Consider the following 19,694-nt stretch of genomic DNA (forward strand, 5'->3'; position numbering starts at 1 on the left):
AAACATAGCCCTTACTACAAAGCTATCTATCTATCTATCTATCTAGCTAGCCATCAAGCAACACATTCCTTGGTAAGCAACATTTAACATTAACTAGCTATATTTGGCAATTAAATTATATCTAACACATACATGACATTAACTCAGAGCTTTAATATCCAAAATAATTATTACCTTGGTCAGTCACACTGCATGTTGTGGCGGCAAGCTAGAGGAACTAGCTAGCTAACTAGCTGTGTTACCTAGCTCGGTGAAAACTCTTGCTTGTAGACAGTTGAGTAAAATATCTTCTTCCTCTGTCACCCGCCAGGTGAAAAGCATATTTTAAATCAATGTTATGATTATATAATCAAATAAAATGCCATTATCCATGAGAAAGCACTGACAGCTGTTCTTCTCCTTCATGTGAAGAAAATTTAAAATTGCTGCCCTGTCAGTTGGAGGCGGGCTGGGGGCGGAGCTAGGGAACATTTCAAATGGTGATTGACAGCACGGGAGAAATATATTCTGGGTTCATGTGGTTCATGTGTCTCTTTTCCAAATAAGTTTAGCTAATCTTACTTTGTTTAATAAGTAGCAGGTAGCCTCAATAGCTACCAAACACAGTTTTGGACAAAATTATCCTTTGTAGTAAAGTTTGAAACGAGAATAAATGTTTCTGACTCATATCGATGGGAAAATTTGTTTTTCAAGGGCAGTTAACAATTTATTTTTTAAACCCCAATTTCGTGATATACTTTTGGTAGTTAGGCATGTCCCATCGCTGCAGCTCCCGTACGGACTCAGGAGAGGCGATGGTCGAGAGCCATGCGTCCTCCGAAACACAACCCTGCCAAGCCATACTGCTTCTTGCTGCCAAGCCACACTTCTCCTTGACACACTACTCGCTTAACCCGGAAGCTAGCCGCACCAATGTGTCAGAGGAAACACTGTATAACTGCAGACCGTGTCAGCGTGCATGCGCCCGGCCCGCCACAGGAGTCTCTAGAGCGCGATGGGACAAGGACATCCCGGCCGACCAAACCCTCCCCTAACCCGGACGATGCTGGGCCAATTGTGCACCACCTCATGAGTCTCCTGGTCACGGCTGGCTGCGACACAACTCGGGATCGAACCCGGGTCTGTAGTGACGCCTCAAGCACTGCCTTAGACCGCTGCGCCACTCGGGAGGCGGCCATTGACCTTTTTAAAGGAAATATATATATTTTGCAATTTTTTATAATAGAGTCCCAAAATGTTTTGCATGTCAGCAGTCAAGTTTTCAAAATATAGGATTTTCAAGGAGCAAAGTGTCACTTGCCACATCATCGTGTTGTGTGTCGGCGACACTCACTTGAGATGGGAGGTTATTTATGTTAGTAATAGAGTGTCACCTGTGTTTTCTATTACCATGTTAAATCAGTTTGTAAAGACCAGGGAATCGAGCCCTTCAGATTGAATGATAATATAGAGACTGAGAGTTTTCTCAATTATGCCTCTGGCTGATAATGGCGTTTAATGCATTTGAGACCTGCACTCGTACTGGAAAATATTTTATCTCTCACACAAAAGGACGAGAAGGGTTTTGAAGTGTTAAATCTGCTGTGATGTAGTAATTAGACAACATTAACATTTTAACACACATTTGATAATTGTGTTATCCTCCTCCTTGTTTCTAAGTGATTTCTCCTACGTGGCTGACTCCTATACTGACTAATGTTATCATCACCAAGTAATAAAAGAAAACAATAAGAAAAGACTCCTTCCTGTTCAGAACTACAGCTCACCTTTCTCTAGGATACCATGTTGTGTTGTTAACCAGTAGAGAGGAATTGCCAATAAAACAAATGGTATAAATACACTTGCAACAGTGGAAAGTCACGATACTTTCTAGAAATATACCAAAGACTCTTCACCTTGTCAGTAGTTTCCCTGCACTCCTGGAGGGGTTTGTGTTGGAAGTGTTGTGTGTGTGTGTATGTGCGTCTGCGCTTGCGCGTGTTGTGTGTGTGTGTGTGTGTGTGTGTCTCCGCGTGTTGGAAGAGAGGGGTGCTGTTACTGAGTGGGAATGCCTGGTAGGATGTGTAGGCCTCGGTAACCAAGGCAACCATCTGCTGCAACGCTCAGAATGCTCTTCGGCAGCCCACACAATGTCACCACTGTGACATCCACCCTGCAGTTCTGAGAGAGAGGGGAAAACAAGAGAGACAAGAGAGAGAATGTGTATCCTCAGTGTGTGTGTGTGTGTGTGTGTGGGGGGGGGTTATACACTACCGGTCAAAAGTTTTAGAACACCTACTCATTCAAGGGTTTTTCTTTATTTTTACTATTTTCTACATTGTAGAATAATAGTGAAGACATCAAAACTATGAAATAACACATATGGAATCATGTAGTAACCAAAGAAGTGTTAAACAAATCTAAATATATTTGATATTTCATATTCTTCAAATAGCCACCCTTTGCCTTGATGATAGCTTTGCACACTCTTGGCATTCTCTCAACCAGCTTCATGAGGTAGTCACCTGGAATGCATTTCAAATAACAGGTGTGCCTTCTTAAGTATACATTAACCCCTTCCTGTGTTCTATGTAGATGCAGGGGGACCTGGGCTCCCAGAGGAGTTTCAGTGTGTTGGACCGCCTCCTCCACACACACCCTGTCTGGCTGCAGCTGTCAATCAACGCTGACTCCGCCCTCTACATCCTGCTCAGAGAACCTGTCGGGGTGAGGAGAGCCAATCAGATTATTCCATCAAGTAATTAATTAACTAACCCTCACTCTCAGATGAACTGTATCTGTTTAGTATAGCTTTCCAATGGAGTAGTATACATGATACTCAGGAACTTACTGTACAGTTCACAAAGCACCCTCATAAAACCCAACTTCAGCCTTGACTTACTGTTACTTACTTACAGTGCCTTCGGAAAGTATTGAGACCGCTTGACCTTTTCCACATTTTGTTACTTTACAGCCTTATTCTAAAATGGATTAAAATAATGTTTTTCCTCATAAATCTACACGTGACCTTTTTAGAAGTTTTTGCAAATGTATTAAAAATAAAAAATAGATATACCTTATTTACATAAGTATTCAGACTTGATTTGGAGTACACCTGTGGTAAATTCTATTGATAGGACATGATTTGGAAAGGCACACACCTGTCTATATTAGGTCCCACAGATGACAGTGCATGTCAGAGAAAAAACCAAGCCATGAGGTCGATGGAATTGTCCATAGAGCTCCGAGACAGGATTGTGCCGAGATACAGATCTGGGGAAGGGTACCAAAAGAATTCTGAAGCATTGAAGGTCCGCAAGAACACACTGGCCTCAATCATTCTTAAGTAGAAGTTTGGAACCACCAAGACTCTTCCTAGAGCTGGCCGCCCGGCCAAACTGAGCAATCGGGGGAGAAGGGCCTTGGTCAGGGAGGTGACCAAGAACCCGATGGTCACTCTGACAGAGCTCCAGAGTTCCTCTGTGGAGATGGGAGAACCTTCCAGAAGGACAACTATCTCTGCAGCACTCCACAAATCAGGCCTTTATGGTGAATAAATGCTGAATGCCAAGTGTCACGTCTGGAAGAAACCTAGCACCATCCCTATGGTGAAGCATGGTGGTGGCAGCATCATGCTGTGGGGATGTTTTTCAGCGGCAGGGACTGGGAGACTAGTCAGGATCACGGGAAAGATGAACGGAGCAAAGTACAGAGAGATCCTTGATGAAAACCTGCTCCAGAGCGCTCAGAACCTCAGACTGGGGTGAAGGTTCATCTTCCAAAAGGACAACTAAGCACACAGCCAAGACAACGCAGGAGTGGCTTCGGGACAAGTCTCAATGTCCTTGAGTGGCCCAGCCAGAGCCCAGACTTGAACCCGATCGAACATCTCTGGAGATACCTGAAAATAGCTGTGCAGCAACTCTCCCCATCTAACCTAACAGAGCTTGAGAGGATCTGCAGAGAAGAATGGGAGAAACTCCCCAAATACAGGTGTGCCAAGCTTGTAGCGTCATACCCAAGAAGACTCAAGGCTTTAAACGCAGCCAAAGGTGCTTCAACAAAGTACTGAGTAAAGGGTCTGAATACTTATGTAAATGTGATATTTCCGGTTTTTTCTTTGTCATTATGGTGTATTGTATGTAGATTGATGAGGATAAAAAAACGATTTAATCAATTTTAGAATAAGGCTGTAACATAACAAAATGTGGAAAAAGTAAAGGGGTCTGAATACTTTCCGAATGCACTGTACTATTGACAGCTCTTATCGAACATTTACAACAGTACTTGTTTAACGGTACATCATTATTTGTTGAAAAAAGAAGGAAGGGAAGCGTTGCTAAGGTACACAATAGTAGGTCTTTGGAAACAGAAGGTGCTCTTTGTTACAAATCGTAAATTGGTCATCAAAAGAAAGGAGGACCAAGGCACTCTTCATATAATTAATTAAAATGTCTTTATTTGTATGGCATGTTCAATGGAAACAAAAATTTAACTCCATGCAACCGAAATGCGTTGGGAGTTTTAAAATCTTTGTTTCCATTGAACATGCCATACAAATAAAGGCGTTTTGATTAGGTACATCATTATTGTTCTCTTTGCCAATGTTTATGGATGGCCCCTGTAGACGTTCCTGGTGCGTAAATGCAGCTCGAGCCAGAGGAAGATGTTGTGTGTCAGAGTGACAGCTGACAGAGCAGCGTCTTCCATCAAGGAGTGTCTCATTTGTGAAGAGGACTCAAGTGAGTACCAGACACATACTTGTGTACATCAAAGTAAATACACACATACACTCTAATCCAGTGGTTCTAAACTCCGGTCCTGAAGTACTCTTAACAGCACACATTTTTGTTTTAGCCCAGGACAAACACACCTGATTCAACTCATCAAGGGCTTGTCCGGGGCTACAGTAAACATGTGTACTGTTGGGGGTCCTCGAGGACTGGAGTTAAGAACCCCTGCTCTAAACTAACAATGAAACACTTGAACAATGAAGAATGCTGCCAAATGTTACAAAGCTGTGATTGGTTTAAAACGTTCTGTCCTATCACCAGCCTTTGCCCTGGAGAGCTCCGCCCTCAGCTTCCCAGACCTCTGCCGATTGGTGGCCTTCTACTGCATCAGCAGGTGATTAACACTACCTTTAAACCCGTCTACCTGTCAATAACACTGCCACTGCTTTGGTCTGTTTTATCGACAGACGATAAATACTCTGTAATGGCACTCCCATTACAAAACAGGGCACCCGCATGCTGTTCTAGCCCACTATGTCTTGGGAACCACCATATAATTTGATCCTAAGGACCTATGTGTGTGTTGTCTCCAGGGATGTGCTGCCTTTCCCTTTGGAGCTCCCAGAAGCCATTGCTCAGGCCTCTTCCCACAGAAAGCTGGAGGCCATCTCTCATATGGGATTAGGTAGGGATTCATTCAACGGATCTATAGCATAGCATTACATTCGCCATTGGATTAAACATATACCTATCCAATTCATTCAGATCTACACAAGTGTCTAGGGGCTGTTTTCTGGACTGGGTCTAAATGTTCAGCACAGTAGGGTATGGTCTTCAAAGCACTTCAATATCAATCTCTTTATGGCGTTAATCAATTACCTATCCTCTGAACACTGAACTATGGAAATGTTCAGTACCTGAATCTGGACTTTCTACTCCTTGTTTTCCCCACATCCCGACAGAGTTCTGGTGTTCGCTGTCTGACACCCAGAATGGACCAGGGGACCTGCAGGCTCCACCCACCATCATTAAGGCCCCGCCCAGCACCACCAAGGCTCCACCCATCAGTGCCACCCAGGTCAAGGCAGGTCTGTCCCAGGACCTGTGTTACCTGCTGTCCTGCGGCAGACAGGAGTCTCTCTGCTTCATCAACCCACTCTTCCTACAGCTGGAGGTAATTCCTAAACATAACCATTGGGGGGATGAAAATTATTTCTGACCCTGAATCAATTTACTTGCCTTCCTCCAGCTCGAGGTTCAAACTAATAGATAACAAATGGCTGTAAGTGGAAAGTCAGCCATCCCATTGTTTAGGATGGTGTCATCTTGCAGAGTCGACCTTTAACCACAGATCTAGGATCAGTTTACCCCTACCCCCAATCCTAACCATAACCATTAGGAGAGTGAACAAAGATCTGATCCTGAATCAGGGATTATGTCTAACTTCTACCTCTACCTCCTTTCTCTCCCCCAGCAGCAGCAGCAGCCGCAGCAGCAGTCGACCCAGGGGGCGTCACACAAACGCCACCGCTTCAAACGCAGTATGAGGGTCCGTGTCTCCACCGAGAGCTCCATGACTCTGTCTGGTGGTGGTGGTGGTGGTGGGGGGGCTGGCTCGTTCCCTTCCTCGGTCCCAGAGGACCCCCAGGACCAGGAGAGGCTCCAGCCCACCCCCCTCCAGCCCAGTCCCAACCCACACAGGAAGGTCCATCCTGGGGCTGGTGTCCTGAGGAGGACCCCTGCACTGTCCCCGACGTCGGCCGAGGATGAGGATCTCGTGCCAATAAATGTACCGCCACCGGTAAAGGTAACTTTATGAGATATGTCTCTCTTTCTTTCAATATTCCTCTGTCTTCCGTTATCTATTTTCTTTCGTCTATCTCTCTTTTTCTCCTGCATTGACACAAACTTACATTCACACACTCATCACGCTGACAAATTGATGCATCGTATAAAGATATGACCATGACGCCATCTCCCCAGGCTCCAACAGAACCTCCGGTGGTGGAGGTAGAGGAGGACCCTCCTGCTCCAGAGGAGCCCAGCATCGAGGAGGCGTGCCAGGCCTTGGAGGGCCGCCCGGCCCCCTCTCTGGCCGAACTGGACAGCAGCAGCTCCTTCAGCAGCCTGGAGGAAGAGGAACCAGAACCAGAGGACCAGTTCTTTAAACAACTAAACCCCAACCCCCAGTGCCGCCCGCCCATGGTGCGCTCACGGGGGGGCCACGGAGGCCTGCACAGGATGAGTGCAGCGTTTGTGTGTTTCTTCGCTCCAGAGAAGAGGCTCGCCAGGCTGGTGGAGGAGCTGTCCAGAGACCGGAGGTCGGCAGAGCCATATATAAACATATAGAGACTTTGGCCAACTTTTACATTGTCTGGTCGCCATGTTAACACCTTTGAGCATTCAATTTGTTTATTCATGATGAGTATTTGGAATCTTGTTCGAATTCTAGACATTCATTTACATCGCATTGTTAAAAATTCAGAGAATTCAGTGCTATTGGTCGATAGAACTGCTGTGGAATTGTGTAGCATCGTGTAAATGAATCATAACGTTTTTGGTATAAACTCTCTCTATGTCTCTGGAGGTCTGTGTTTGGTTCCCTGGTCCAGGAGTTCATCCAGAGACAGAAAGAGGAGCTGAGAGAGGTCCTGGCCCAGGCTGCCTCCTCATCATCGTCTTTCTCATCGACGACCTCCGTGGGGGTGCTCCAGGGGCTGCGGCGCTTCCTGTCCCAGGCCAATTGTTTCCTGCTGGACAGCGGAGAGCTGTCACCCCCCCTAGAGACCCTGGTGCCTGACAATGAGAAAGGTACCTTTTCGACTTTAGTTGTCTAAGTACCAACCACTACTTTGGTAATCATGAGATTGAGAGAGGTACAGAGGGGTCACATAACAGATGACAAAAACACAAATGTTATTAGATGTAAGCAGCATGTCAATTAGATACTATCCATTGGATTTACAGGATATATAATAATGCACAGTAAACCCACCATTACACAGAGGAGACAGTGGCAGAGAGATAATTCTGTCTATGGAAACAACAGACTAGCTTTAGATACGATGTGGAGTAGACTGCCCAGAGGATTTTAGTGGAAAGGTGTTATCACCACCATGCTAGTGCGTAGGGGTAGCTCTTCATCCAGTGGAGTTCATATTGTCACTAGGATGTAAAAAGCTTTGCTTGCCAAGCCAGAGAACCCTATCTATCACATTGAGCCAGCCAAAGAGCTCTGTATGTTGCTGGATAGGAGATATAGGGCATACGTTCATTGAGATTTCAGGGGGGAGACTATGGTTGGTGTGTGTGTGTGTGATGATACACTGTTGCCTGGTTGAGCAGTGAGTGTTGAGGCTTTTGGAGAGAGTGGAGCGGACTCCGCTGAATTCAGTTCACCATTGCTTCGATTTGCGCACACACACACATTGCGTCGGTGGAGGCATTTGCATTTTTTTCTCACTCATCATTTATCATAAAAAGATATCACAGTCCCACGCGCACTTGAAGAGCAGCACGATTCTCAGTGGCTCAGGAGGGAGGGAGATTGAGGCAGAGAGGGGGAGAGGAACAGAAAGGTAGAGAGAGAGAAAGGGAGGGAGAGAGAAATAGAGGAAGAGAAAGAGGGAAGATGGGGGCTGGGTATTGATGTACAGTGGGGAGAACAAGTATTTGATACACTGCCGATTTTGCAGGTTTTCCCACTTACAAAGCATGTAGAGGTCTGTAATTTTTATCATAGGTACACTTCAACTGTGAGAGACGGAGTCTAAAACAAAAATCCAGAAAATCACATTGTATGATTTTTAAGTAATTAATTTGCATTTTATTGCATGACATAAGTATTTGATCACCTACCAACCAGTAAGAATTCCGGCTCTCACAGACCTGTTAGTTTTTCTTTTAAGAAGCCCTCCTGTTTTCCACTCATTACCTGTATTAACTGCACCTGTTTGAACTTGTTACCTGTATAAAAGACACCTGTCCACACACTATCAAACAGACTCCAACCTCTCCACAATGGCCAAGACCAGAGAACTGTGTAAGGACATCAGGGATAAAATTGTAGACCTGCAAAAGGCTGGGATGGGCTACAGGACAATAGGCAAGCAGCTTGGTGAGAAGGCAACAACTGTTGGCGCAATTATTAGAAAATGGAAGAAGTTCAAGATGACGGTCAATCACCCTCGGTCTGGGGCTCCATGCAAGATCTCACCTCGTGGGTCATCAATGATCATGACGAAGGTGAGGGATCAGCCCAGAACTACACGGCAGGATCTGGTCAATGACCTGAAGAGAGCTGGGACCACAGTCTCAAAGAAAACCATTAGTAACACACTACGCCGCCATGGATTAAAATCCTGCAGCGCACGCAAGGTCCCCCTGCTCAAGCCAGCGCATGTCCAGGCCCGTCTGAAGTTTGCCAATGACCATCTGGATGATCCAGAGGAGGAATGGGAGAAGGTCATGTGGTCTGATGAGACAAAAATAGAGCTTTTGGTCTAAACTCCACTCGCCGTGTTTGGAGGAAGAAGAAGGATGAGTACAACCCCAAGAACACCATCCCAACCGTGAAGCATGGAGGTGGAAACATCATTCTTTGGGGATGCTTTTCTGCAAAGGGGACAGGACGACTGCACCGTATTGAGGGGAGGATGGATGGGGCCATGTATCGCGAGATCTTGGCCAACAACCTCCTTCCCTCAGTAAGAGCATTGAAGATGGGTCGTGGCTGGGTCTTCCAGCATGACAACGACCCGAAACACACAGCCAGGGCAACTAAGGAGTGGCTCCGTAAAAAGCATCTAAAGGTCCTGGAGTTGCCTAGCCAGTCTCCAGACCTGAACCCAATAGAACATCTTTGGAGGGAGCTGAAAGTCCATATTGCGCAGCGACAGCCCCGAAACCTGAAGGATCTGGAGAAGATCTGTATGGAGGAGTGGGCCAAAATCCCTGCTGCAGTGTGTGCAAACCTGGTCAAGACCTACAGGAAACGTATGATCTCTGTAATTGCAAACAAAGGTTTCTGTACCAAATACAGTGGGGGAAAAAAGTATTTAGTCAGCCACCAATTGTGCAAGTTCTCCCACTTAAAAAGATGAGGCCTGTAATTTTCATCATAGGTACACGTCAACTATGACAGACAAAATGAGGAAAAAAAATCCAGAAAATCACATTGTAAGATTTTTAATGAATTTATTTGCAAATTATGGTGGAAAATAAGTATTTGGTCACCTACAAACAAGCAAGATTTCTGTCTCTCACAGACCTGTAACTTCTTCTTTAAGAGGCTCCTCTGTCCTCCACTCGTTACCTGTATTAATGGCACCTGTTTGAACTTGTTATCAGTATAAAAGACACCTGTCCACAACCTCAAACAGTCACACTCCAAACTCCACTATGGCCAAGACCAAAGAGCTGTCAAAGGACACCAGAAACAAAATTGTAGACCTGCACCAGGCTGGGAAGACTGAATCTGCAATAGGTAAGCAGCTTGGTTTGAAGAAATCAACTGCGGGAGCAATTATTAGGAAATGGAAGACATACAAGACCACTGATAATCTCCCTCGATCTGGGGCTCCACGCAAGATCTCACCCCGTGGGGTCAAAATGATCACAAGAACGGTGAGCAAAAATCCCAGAACCACACGGGGGGACCTAGTGAATGACCTGCAGAGAGCTGGGACCAAAGTAACAAAGCCTTCCATCAGTAACACACTACGCCGCCAGGGACTCAAATCCTGCAGTGCCAGACGTGTCCCCCTGCTTAAGACAGTACATGTCCAGGCCCGTCTGAAGTTTGCTAGAGTGCATTTGGATGATCCAGAAGAGGATTGGGAGAATGTCATATGGTCAGATGAAACCAAAATAGAACTTTTTGGTAAAAACTCAACTCGTCGTGTTTGGAGGACAAAGAATGCTGAGTTGCATCCAAAGAACACCATACCTACTGTGAAGCATGGGGGTGGAAACATCATGCTTTGGGGCTGTTTTTTCTGCAAAGGGACCAGGACGACTGATCCGTGTAAAGGAAAGAATGAATGGGGCCATGTATCGTGAGATTTTGAGTGAAAACCTCCTTCCATCAGCAAGGGCATTGAAGATGAAACGTGGCTGGGTCTTTCAGCATGACAATGATCCCAAACACACCGCCCGGGCAACGAAGGAGTGGCTTCGTAAGAAGCATTTCAAGGTCCTGGAGTGGCCTAGCCAGTCTCCAGATCTCAACCCCATAGAAAATCTTTGGAGGGAGTTGAAAGTCTGTGTTGCCCAGCGACAGCCCCAAAACATCACTGCTCTAGAGGAGATCTGCATGGAGGAATGGGCCAAAATACCAGCAATAGTGTGTGAAAACCTTGTGAAGACTTACAGAAAACGTTTGACCTGTGTCATTGCCAACAAAGGGTATATAACAAAGTATTGAGAAACTTTTGTTATTGACCAAATACTTATTTTCCACCATAATTTGCAAATAAATTCATTAAAAATCCTACAATGTGATTTTCTGGATTTTTTTCCTCATTTTGTCTGTCATAGTTGACGTGTACCTATGATGAAAATTACAGGCCTCTCTCATCTTTTTAAGTGGGAGAACATGCACAACTGGTGGCTGACTAAATACTTTTTCCCCCACTTTATTAAGTTCTGCTTTTCTGATGTATCAAATACTTATGTCATGCAATAAAATGCAAATTAATTACTTAAAAATCATACAATGTGATTTTCTGGATTTATGTTTTAGATTCCGTCTCTCACAGTTGAAGTGTACCTATGATAAAAATGACAGACCTCTACATGCTTTGTAAGTAGGAAAACCTGCAAAATCGGCAGTGTATCAAATACTTGTTCTCCCCACTGTAGAGCTGAGATGAGCTTTATGTGTGTTGGACAATGTCAGCCCAGTCAGTCAGGCCTGTATACCGCCACATCCCCCAGTCCCTCAGTAATGAATAATATTTTCCTAAGTAAAGAAGTGGTTGGTGTGTGTTGTGTGTAGGGGTATGTTTATATAGAACTGGTACTTTGAGATGTTTGAGATAAGATCAGAAATAATGTGTAGCTTTATACAATGTTTCTCCTCAATCTTCAACCGCTAGTGTGTGTGTGCACGTGCACTTGCGTGCGCGTTTGTTGGTGCATGTTCATGCGTACGTCTGTGTGTGCGTGCATACCGACGTATGGGTGTGTGTTCCCCCATGCAGACTTAGCCCTGGAGAAGGCCATGTTTGGCTGTGTGCTGAAGCCTCTGAAGGTGCTGCTTGGCCAGGCCCTCCTCTCCCTCCACAGACAGGACGGCTCCACCCAGCGCCTGGCCTGCAGTCTCCTGGACTGCCAAGAGGGGGCGATGGAGCGCCTTGGGGTGCTTGTGGGCGTGCCCGACACCCGCGGCGTGGAGAGGGTGAGGCAGAAGCTGGCGCTCATGCAGCGCACCCACTCGCCCATAGACAAGATGCTGCTGCTTCTGCAGATGTGCAAGGCGGTCCAGAAAGCCATGGGGGCCCTCCACGAAGGTGGTGAGTGGGCCTTCACTTTGCTTGATTTAATTTAATATAAAGTAGCCAAAATGAGTCATTATCTATTATAAATATAAACATTTTAATAACACAATTTATTTGCCTGTTATAAACTAGGAGCTGTTATCCAATGTAATAATCAATTAACTGTTAAATCTGTCTTGCCATCCTCTTCCTGCTACCAGGACAGGAAGTGAGCTCGGCGGACTTCCTGCCGGCGCTGTCTTATGTGATAGTGATGTGTAACACACCTCAGATCCTACTGGAGGTGGAGTACATGATGGAGCTGCTGGAGCCCTCCTGGCTCACTGGGGAGGGTACGCACTACACCCCTACTACACAAATACCCCGTCCAACTTTAACACACCTATACCTCTAACTACACCCCTAGGGGAGATGGTCAGACTACACACTTACTACAACCCTTAATACAGTACACCCCACAATACACACCTGGTTACACTTTATTGTAACACTTCATTATAAACCATTCATAAGGCATTTACAAAAACATTGCACACCATTTAGTGTTAAGGTTAGGTAAGGGTTAAGGTTAAATAGCGCTCACTTTAGATTAGGGACTGCAAAAATACTTTACTTTGATTAGTAAATGGTTTATAAATGTGGGAGTAATGATTAATAAATGGTTTATTACGGACCATTAAAATAAAGTGTTACCACACACCTTACTTCTACCCCAAAGGAGAGGGTACCACTATGAACTACACCCACTATGAACTACACCCACTATGAACTACACCCACTATGAACTACTACACCCACTATAACCCTTTCCCTCATACACCCCTCCACCTTTAAAAGAACATGGGGGATAATGAAGATATCTGTGGGTGAATGGATATTTAGATGCCATTCAAAGTCACTGTATTGACATTTTGCTGTGCTCTGTGCCCCGATCCCGTCTCCTAGGTGGGTACTACCTGACCAGCGTCTATGCCAGCCTGTGTTTGATCCAGAGCCCGGAGGTGGAGGGGGACCAAGTCCCCCCAGGAGGTCTGACTCGTGAGGCACAGGATGGGCTGAGGGAGTGGGGCCGCAGACGCAGCCTGGAAGCCAAGAGCCACCAGGAGAGACAACAGAACCAGGTAAGACACTACTTCAATCAATCAATCAATGTTATTTTATAAAACTCTTTTCACAACAGCAGTTGTCACAAAGCTATTTACAGTTCTATTTCAAATACTTGTTTCGATATCTCACAATGGGATTGTCTCAGTGGATCACGTCTGTTGGAGACACCACCCACTGGTTATTCTCGCCTCTCTTCCTTACGGAAGCGATCACTAACCTCAGCACGACTAGATCCCTGTCTTACTACTGAACTCTTCTCAGGCAAACCGTGAGGTTAACACTGCCGAATGTAGGACGATCAGCTCCTGTCGATAGTGTTGGGTACTGACCGTAAGGAAAGTTTTGCTTCGAGTAGAATACATTTTCTACTCATCAGTCTCCGGTGGTAGCTAACGTCACACAGCTAGCTACGCCGCAAGACTTTAGCTAACTTGGCTAGCTAGCTGGAAAGCTAGCTAACCACACTAACAAAGGGCTAGCTCACGCCACAAGGCTTAAGCTAACCTGGTTACAGTGTTACCAATTTAGCGACTTTGTCGCTATATTCAGCGAGTTTTCAGACCCCTCTAGCGACACATTTTCAAAAAAGCGACTAGTGACTTTTTCTGGTGTTATTGGAGACTTTTGGAGACTCTGACGTGAAAGCACGTATCGTTCTTACTCTTCTCAACGAGCAGCGGGTGCTGCCGTGGGCCCCACCCGGGCCCCACCCCCGTCCCAAAGCACTCACAGGCGGCCCAGTCCTCGCGCAGCAGTCCCTCCCAGCTGCAGTCAGAGCAGGGGATGTTCACCCCTCCGCGTCCAGACTGGAAATTAATCACGCATGTGGGAAGCCGCCGCTGGCTGATCCCGCCCTGGCTTACATTCAGGGCGGGATGTAAATGTAGGGTGTTTTTTACTCACTTTTTGTCTCTCCCACGACGTTATTCCTCTCTCCTACAGCGTCCATCACAATTACATGCATCTGGCCAATTATGCAAATTAGGTGATGATGTCATTTAGCGACTTCTAGCGACTTTTAAGACAGCCAATAGCTACTTTTCTTACTGAGGAGTTGGCAACACTGCCTGGTTATCTCGCTGGAAAGCAAGCTAACCACACCAGCATTACTACCTGCAACACGGTAATATTGCTAGCTCCCTTCTCTAGTCTAGTTTAACCTTGGTTTACTTGTTTATGTTAACTAGACCGACTGGTTAGCCTCACGGCTCTAACTGCCCTCCACGTGGTTCCCTCCGGGTAGCACTGTGCTAGCTATAGCATGCCTTAGCCACGAGGTAGCTGCTAGCTAGCATTATTGCCTCTAGGCTTGGGTGGTATACCGTATATACTGTATACCGGGGTATTTGGAAAAAGCCACGAGATAGTTTTTCAATACCATCAAAACTATTTCTTTAAAGTTTTTTAATAAATGTGAATATTTGTAGCTACTTTTAAGTTAATACCTGCAGTCAACTTGTGCAATAACGTTAGGAGATAAAGCAGATTGCGATCTTTATTTCATCTGTCACATTATTATACATTATGAAGCTTACCGTAGTTCCCCAGAAAGGTTGAGCCAGCCACTTGTTTGTTTGTAAACAGCACAACAGGAGAAAGAGGGAGCCGGTGAGCCCATAGTGTTCTATATCTAGAGTGTTCTATAGAATTTACTACTAAATGTTTGCCATCAGATATCTTATAATGGCTTTCTGACAGAAGTCAAAGAGCTCTAGATTAGATATCTGTACAGCTGCCATTTTTTCCCTGTGCTTCCTACTAGCGTTTTTTTTTCTCTTCCATTCTTCTCCCCTCTGCTCCGTGTACACATCCTGCTCTTCCTTCAGAAAAGCATGCATCACAACTTTGTTCCTTTGCACAATTTCTCTTGTTCACTTTCACTTTTATGTGTCCACACTCACTGAAAATCACATTCGTTAGCTACTAGCTATGCTTGCATAACTTTATGAGCTGGATTTAGTTGTCTTTGCAATTCGTTTATGTTCGTTATCGCTTGTTAGAGTTGAGTGATTTCGCTATTAGTTTGTGCAAATTTTGTTAGCATTCTGGTAATAGAGACCCAATGGGCTTTTCTTGTGTTTTTAGCGCCCCCTTGTGTGATATGCCGGTAACACCTTAAATTCCGGGATGAGAGAAAGACTGTATGAAGATATGAGAATCTGGATACTGCCCAAGTCTACTAGCTTCGCGGCTGTAAGCGTTTTCACTGTGCACACCGTACCCAGCATTAGCCACGAGGCTTCTACTAGCTAGCTTATGCCTATCAAAAGCCCAGGGCTTACATGTTGTTTTTACAACAGGTGTCTCTGCATCAGCTATCCCTGTTCTATACAATGGCTACTGCTGCCCCATCCCAAGGCTAGCTGAGCCAAACACTCAAACCCCCACTTTCTTGCGCTTGCGGCTCCATGATTGCAGAAAATGATTTTCACCTTCTATTTATCAATTGCCTGGGAAGGGAACATGCTCAGGAAGCACTCGACAACCCCGAGTCCTGTAATCATTGTAAATTGCTGACTAGAGCGGGTATCAGGTGGAGGCTAAAATGCTACGTTATCACTACCCCCTCCCTCACCTCGCAGCCACCGACCGAGGTTGAGGCTCAGCCCCCCGTAACCGAGCCAAGCTGAGGCGAGCCCCTCACTGTCTGACGATATGGTGTCGGGAAGGCAAGCTAGGGGATGACGTCAGGATTAATCTCTTGGGTCTCCTCGACTTTGAGACTGAGATTGAGGGTGACGACACCACTGTTTCCCACTCTCAAGTCCGTAGGTCTCCCTGCCCCCAGGACGGAAGAGCCGCAAATCTCCCTCACATGGAGTTTGGGCTCCTTTAGCATTTGCAAGTGAGCCATGGCCAGACTTGGCATCGAGTGGCCAACTCCCTTGGGGGGCCATGACCCCGGAAGGGATCTGTACGAACCATCCCCTATGGCCCCGTTAAACAACTGCTTCCTGCGGTCCCAGCTTGCCTCAGGGAGGCTAGGAGCTTATGGGACAAGCCCCTTACCAGCAAGATCCTGTCTAGGAGCTCCCCTAGCCTGGACATGCACAATATGGAGGAATCTGGATTTTGCAACACTCCCATGGTGGAGCCGTCACTGGCTGATTACCTCCACCCCACACGTCGTGCTACTAGCACTATACTGGTACTTCCCTCCTTGGAAAGACGGAGCACTTTTCCGCCTGTATTTTCCCTAAGATGTACAAAACCTCAGCCCTATCAATCAGAGCACTCAACGTGACCTCTTTATTGATGGCCTACCATGCAGAGTTACTGGAGGAGGTGGGGAAGCAACTGGATTTGGATCCTTGAGATGAGATGTGTATGATTACAGATCTAAACCTACGCGCCTCCCGTATTGCCATCCAAGGCTGTGGTCGTATCATGAGCGTGGTGGTGGTGGGAGAAAGGGCACTTTGGTTAAACTTGTCCAGCTTAACAGACAAAGAGAAATTGAACCTCCTGTGACACCAATACGTTTTTCGGGCCCTCTGTCGCAACCAGCCTTCAACTTCTGCCTGCCCCACAAACCCAGGCCCAGTGGCAGCCCATTGGTCACTGCAACCCGCCCCAGCCTCACAGTGGGGAAGGGGCAATGCGCTGGCCTTAGGGGACCAAAACCCCCTGCGACACAGCAGACTGCCAATACCCAGGTTAAGCCCTTGAACCAGACCAAACCTGAAGGTAAACAGTCCTTTGCTGCGGCCACAACAAGGTTCCGCCTCTTTTTGGGGAATATTGGCAACTCAGCCCAATTGATAGAAAACCTTACTATCGAGCTAGAGGACAGTCAGTACAGTATTTCCTTACTTCTACTTTCAGGTCCGAGGAAAAATAAAAGAAGGGGGGCGTCGGAGCTCCAGACAGCTATCAGGTATGCCCAAGTCCACTACGCTGCAGAGTTTTTTCCTCCTTTTTATACCCCGTTTTTGGTTCGCACAGTCAGGAATTTGTCTGCTCTACTTCCCCTTTTCAGAAGAGAGCAGCTGGGGATACTTTCGCTCATGATAACCCTCCCCTCCGGGGTAGTGCCAAGACAGACCAGACACATAGCTGCTCTACTGCTTAGGGTTAGGACATCTGAGTAACCAGCATGTTTCCTTCTTCTTTTTAACTCCACCGTTTGGCGGTTTACGTAATTCCACCAGATGCTCTTTCGCGCAAAGCCCCGCTCTGTGACACGGTATAGCATATGCTGGAAAACACTATGCTCATATGCCTCAGACACATTGCGAGGTATCCCAGTTAACTGCGAGATACCTCGCAATGCGCAACCGCAGCATTGTCACGCCCTGGGGTGCGCATTCCGCGCGTGCTGACCAGCCTGCTTTCCGCATCTATCCAGACTCCATCCCTGCATGGTGATAAACGCACCACTAGGGGTGGAAGCACTGGCACACCCTGTCAAGGGTGATGCCCTACGCTCTTTTCTCCCCTATGCCTGGCACCCTCCACTCTGATAAGTAGAGTGAGATAACAGGCTTATCCCTCATCTTCGAGCCCCTCGATGACCAGGGACGCCCTGGTTAGCAGAGATCACTCTCCTGCTTCACAACCAGTCCTGGTAGCCACCATTACACAGGGATCTTCTGACCCAAGCGTACAGTAAGATTTGCCATGAATCTGAATGCGACAGGCCTGCCACTCAAGATTATTGACGATCCAGAGTGCCAGTGCCCCTTCTACATGCTCACTGTTTGGAAAAACAGGCGGTGCGTTTTTGAGAAGTGCTGTGACCTACACAGATATTTCCTTTAAAGCTCTGTATCCAAGGTTTCTATTCTTCATTGCAGGACCTTTTTGGACAGCGTGAAGATCTCCAAAGGTCTGTTTAGCCTCTATCTCAGCCTGTCATACAGACCTTGACAGTTACACATAGGGGAACACCCTCTGTTATGTCGTTGATGAAGGGTGCGCGTCGCTTACATTCGGTCTCCAAGCCTTTAGCCCCATCTTGGGACCTGTCTATTGTGCATGAGGCTTCCTCACGGCAGCCTCTTGAGCCGCGGGAAAGCGTTGAGATGTAATAAACCTCTTCTAAACACTTTACCATCTGCCCTTATGTCTGCAAAACGAGTAAGTGGGCTGCATGCTGTGTCAGTCCACCATTCGTGCCTACAGTTTGCCCCAGGGTTCTCCTCCCCAAACCCGCCTTTATGCGTAAGGTCAGCGGCAGCTGTGGTTGTCTTGCCTTAGAGCTTGTGGTTTCCACCTGCTGCTCTTCCCGTATACGGAAGAAGAGCGTCTCCACTGTTTGTGTCCAGTATGTGCGTTGCGCATTTGCTTGGATAAAGCGAGAGTGTTGTGTAAGAGCTACCACACCTCTTTGTTTCTTGGGAGCCTCCCTGCAAGGAGGGGGCCCCTATCTCGTTAACAGCTATCCCTATTGTATTGGAAAATAAGGCATTTCTTTACAGGAAATTTGCGTAACGCATGCTGGGCCACCCCTCATATGTTTAGGAGGTTTTTACCGGCTGGATGTCACTGTGCCTTTGTTGGTGCATACTTCCTCAGTGTCGGATCCTCTGAAGGGTGATGCTGTTGGGACTACCCTGGCTTCGGATACTGGAGTTGGCCATATGTATCCCATTGTGAGACATCGAAACAAGTATTTGAAATAGGACCTACTTGTGTAACCCCGGTTCTATGATAATATGATTGAGGTGTCTCACCGCATTTCCCTGCTCGCAAGAGTGCAAGAAAGAGCGGCATGCTTGAGAATGACCAGTGGCCGGGCGAGTAGAGCCTTATGAGGAGAGGGGCTCACCTCATTCGTCATTCGACCTGTCTGTCTCCAATCAGACGTGATCCGCTGAGCGAATCCCATTGTGAGACATCACTCATATTATCATAGAACCGGGGTTACGCAAGTAACCCTAAGATACACAGCATAAAACCCCAAAGAGCAAGCAATGCAGAAGCACAGTAGCTAGGAAAAACACCCTAGGAGGCAGGAAGAAACCCAGGAGGAACCAGGCTTTGAAGGGTGGCCAGTCCTCTACTTAACACCAGACCTGGGTTCAAATAGAATTCATTTTCCTTCAAATACTTTAGCTGTGCTGGATTGTGATGCCTGGTGCAATGGAACCAATGGAATAGTCTCAAAAGAACAAACCCCGCCCATCTAGCACTCCAGACAGGCGCACCCTCCTCGTGCTTGTTATTCCCCAAATCCTGACCACCAGTAAACATAGTATGGTGGATAGCTTGTTAATGACGTGTGGTATACTCACTCCCTTCAATTAGCAGCTAGTTCTAACACACTCACACAAACCATTCTCCTAGTATTTGATGCGTCCGCAAATGATGACAACCATTCATCAGATGAAATGGTACAAATACTGTGGTTAGCTATTCAGTCACGTGGGCTGCT

At 46.5% G+C, this 19,694-nt stretch overlaps 1 protein-coding gene across 2 annotated transcripts in view; it reads left to right on the top strand.

The window, feature by feature from the left end:
- The window catches only part of LOC121571829 (ras and Rab interactor 2-like), a 52,083-nt gene that overhangs the window by 30,596 nt on the left and 1,793 nt on the right, over positions 1-19,694 (top strand). The window contains exons 2-12 of one of the 2 annotated variants that reach the window (XM_045221841.1): positions 2,575-2,706; positions 4,607-4,721; positions 5,034-5,106; positions 5,306-5,397; positions 5,675-5,886; positions 6,187-6,519; positions 6,696-7,033; positions 7,300-7,523; positions 11,915-12,226; positions 12,412-12,543; positions 13,157-13,332. In XM_045221841.1, the coding sequence (XP_045077776.1) occupies positions 2,575-2,706; positions 4,607-4,721; positions 5,034-5,106; positions 5,306-5,397; positions 5,675-5,886; positions 6,187-6,519; positions 6,696-7,033; positions 7,300-7,523; positions 11,915-12,226; positions 12,412-12,543; positions 13,157-13,332 (2,139 nt within the window). Of the gene's footprint in view, positions 1-2,574; positions 2,738-4,606; positions 4,722-5,033; positions 5,107-5,305; positions 5,398-5,674; positions 5,887-6,186; positions 6,520-6,695; positions 7,034-7,299; positions 7,524-11,914; positions 12,227-12,411; positions 12,544-13,156; positions 13,333-19,694 lie in introns of those variants that run through there. The other variant, XM_045221842.1, reaches the window with a different exon arrangement.

This window comes from Coregonus clupeaformis, chromosome 8 (genome assembly GCF_020615455.1).
Source record: "Coregonus clupeaformis isolate EN_2021a chromosome 8, ASM2061545v1, whole genome shotgun sequence".
NCBI classification, from domain to species: Eukaryota; Metazoa; Chordata; class Actinopteri; order Salmoniformes; family Salmonidae; genus Coregonus; species Coregonus clupeaformis.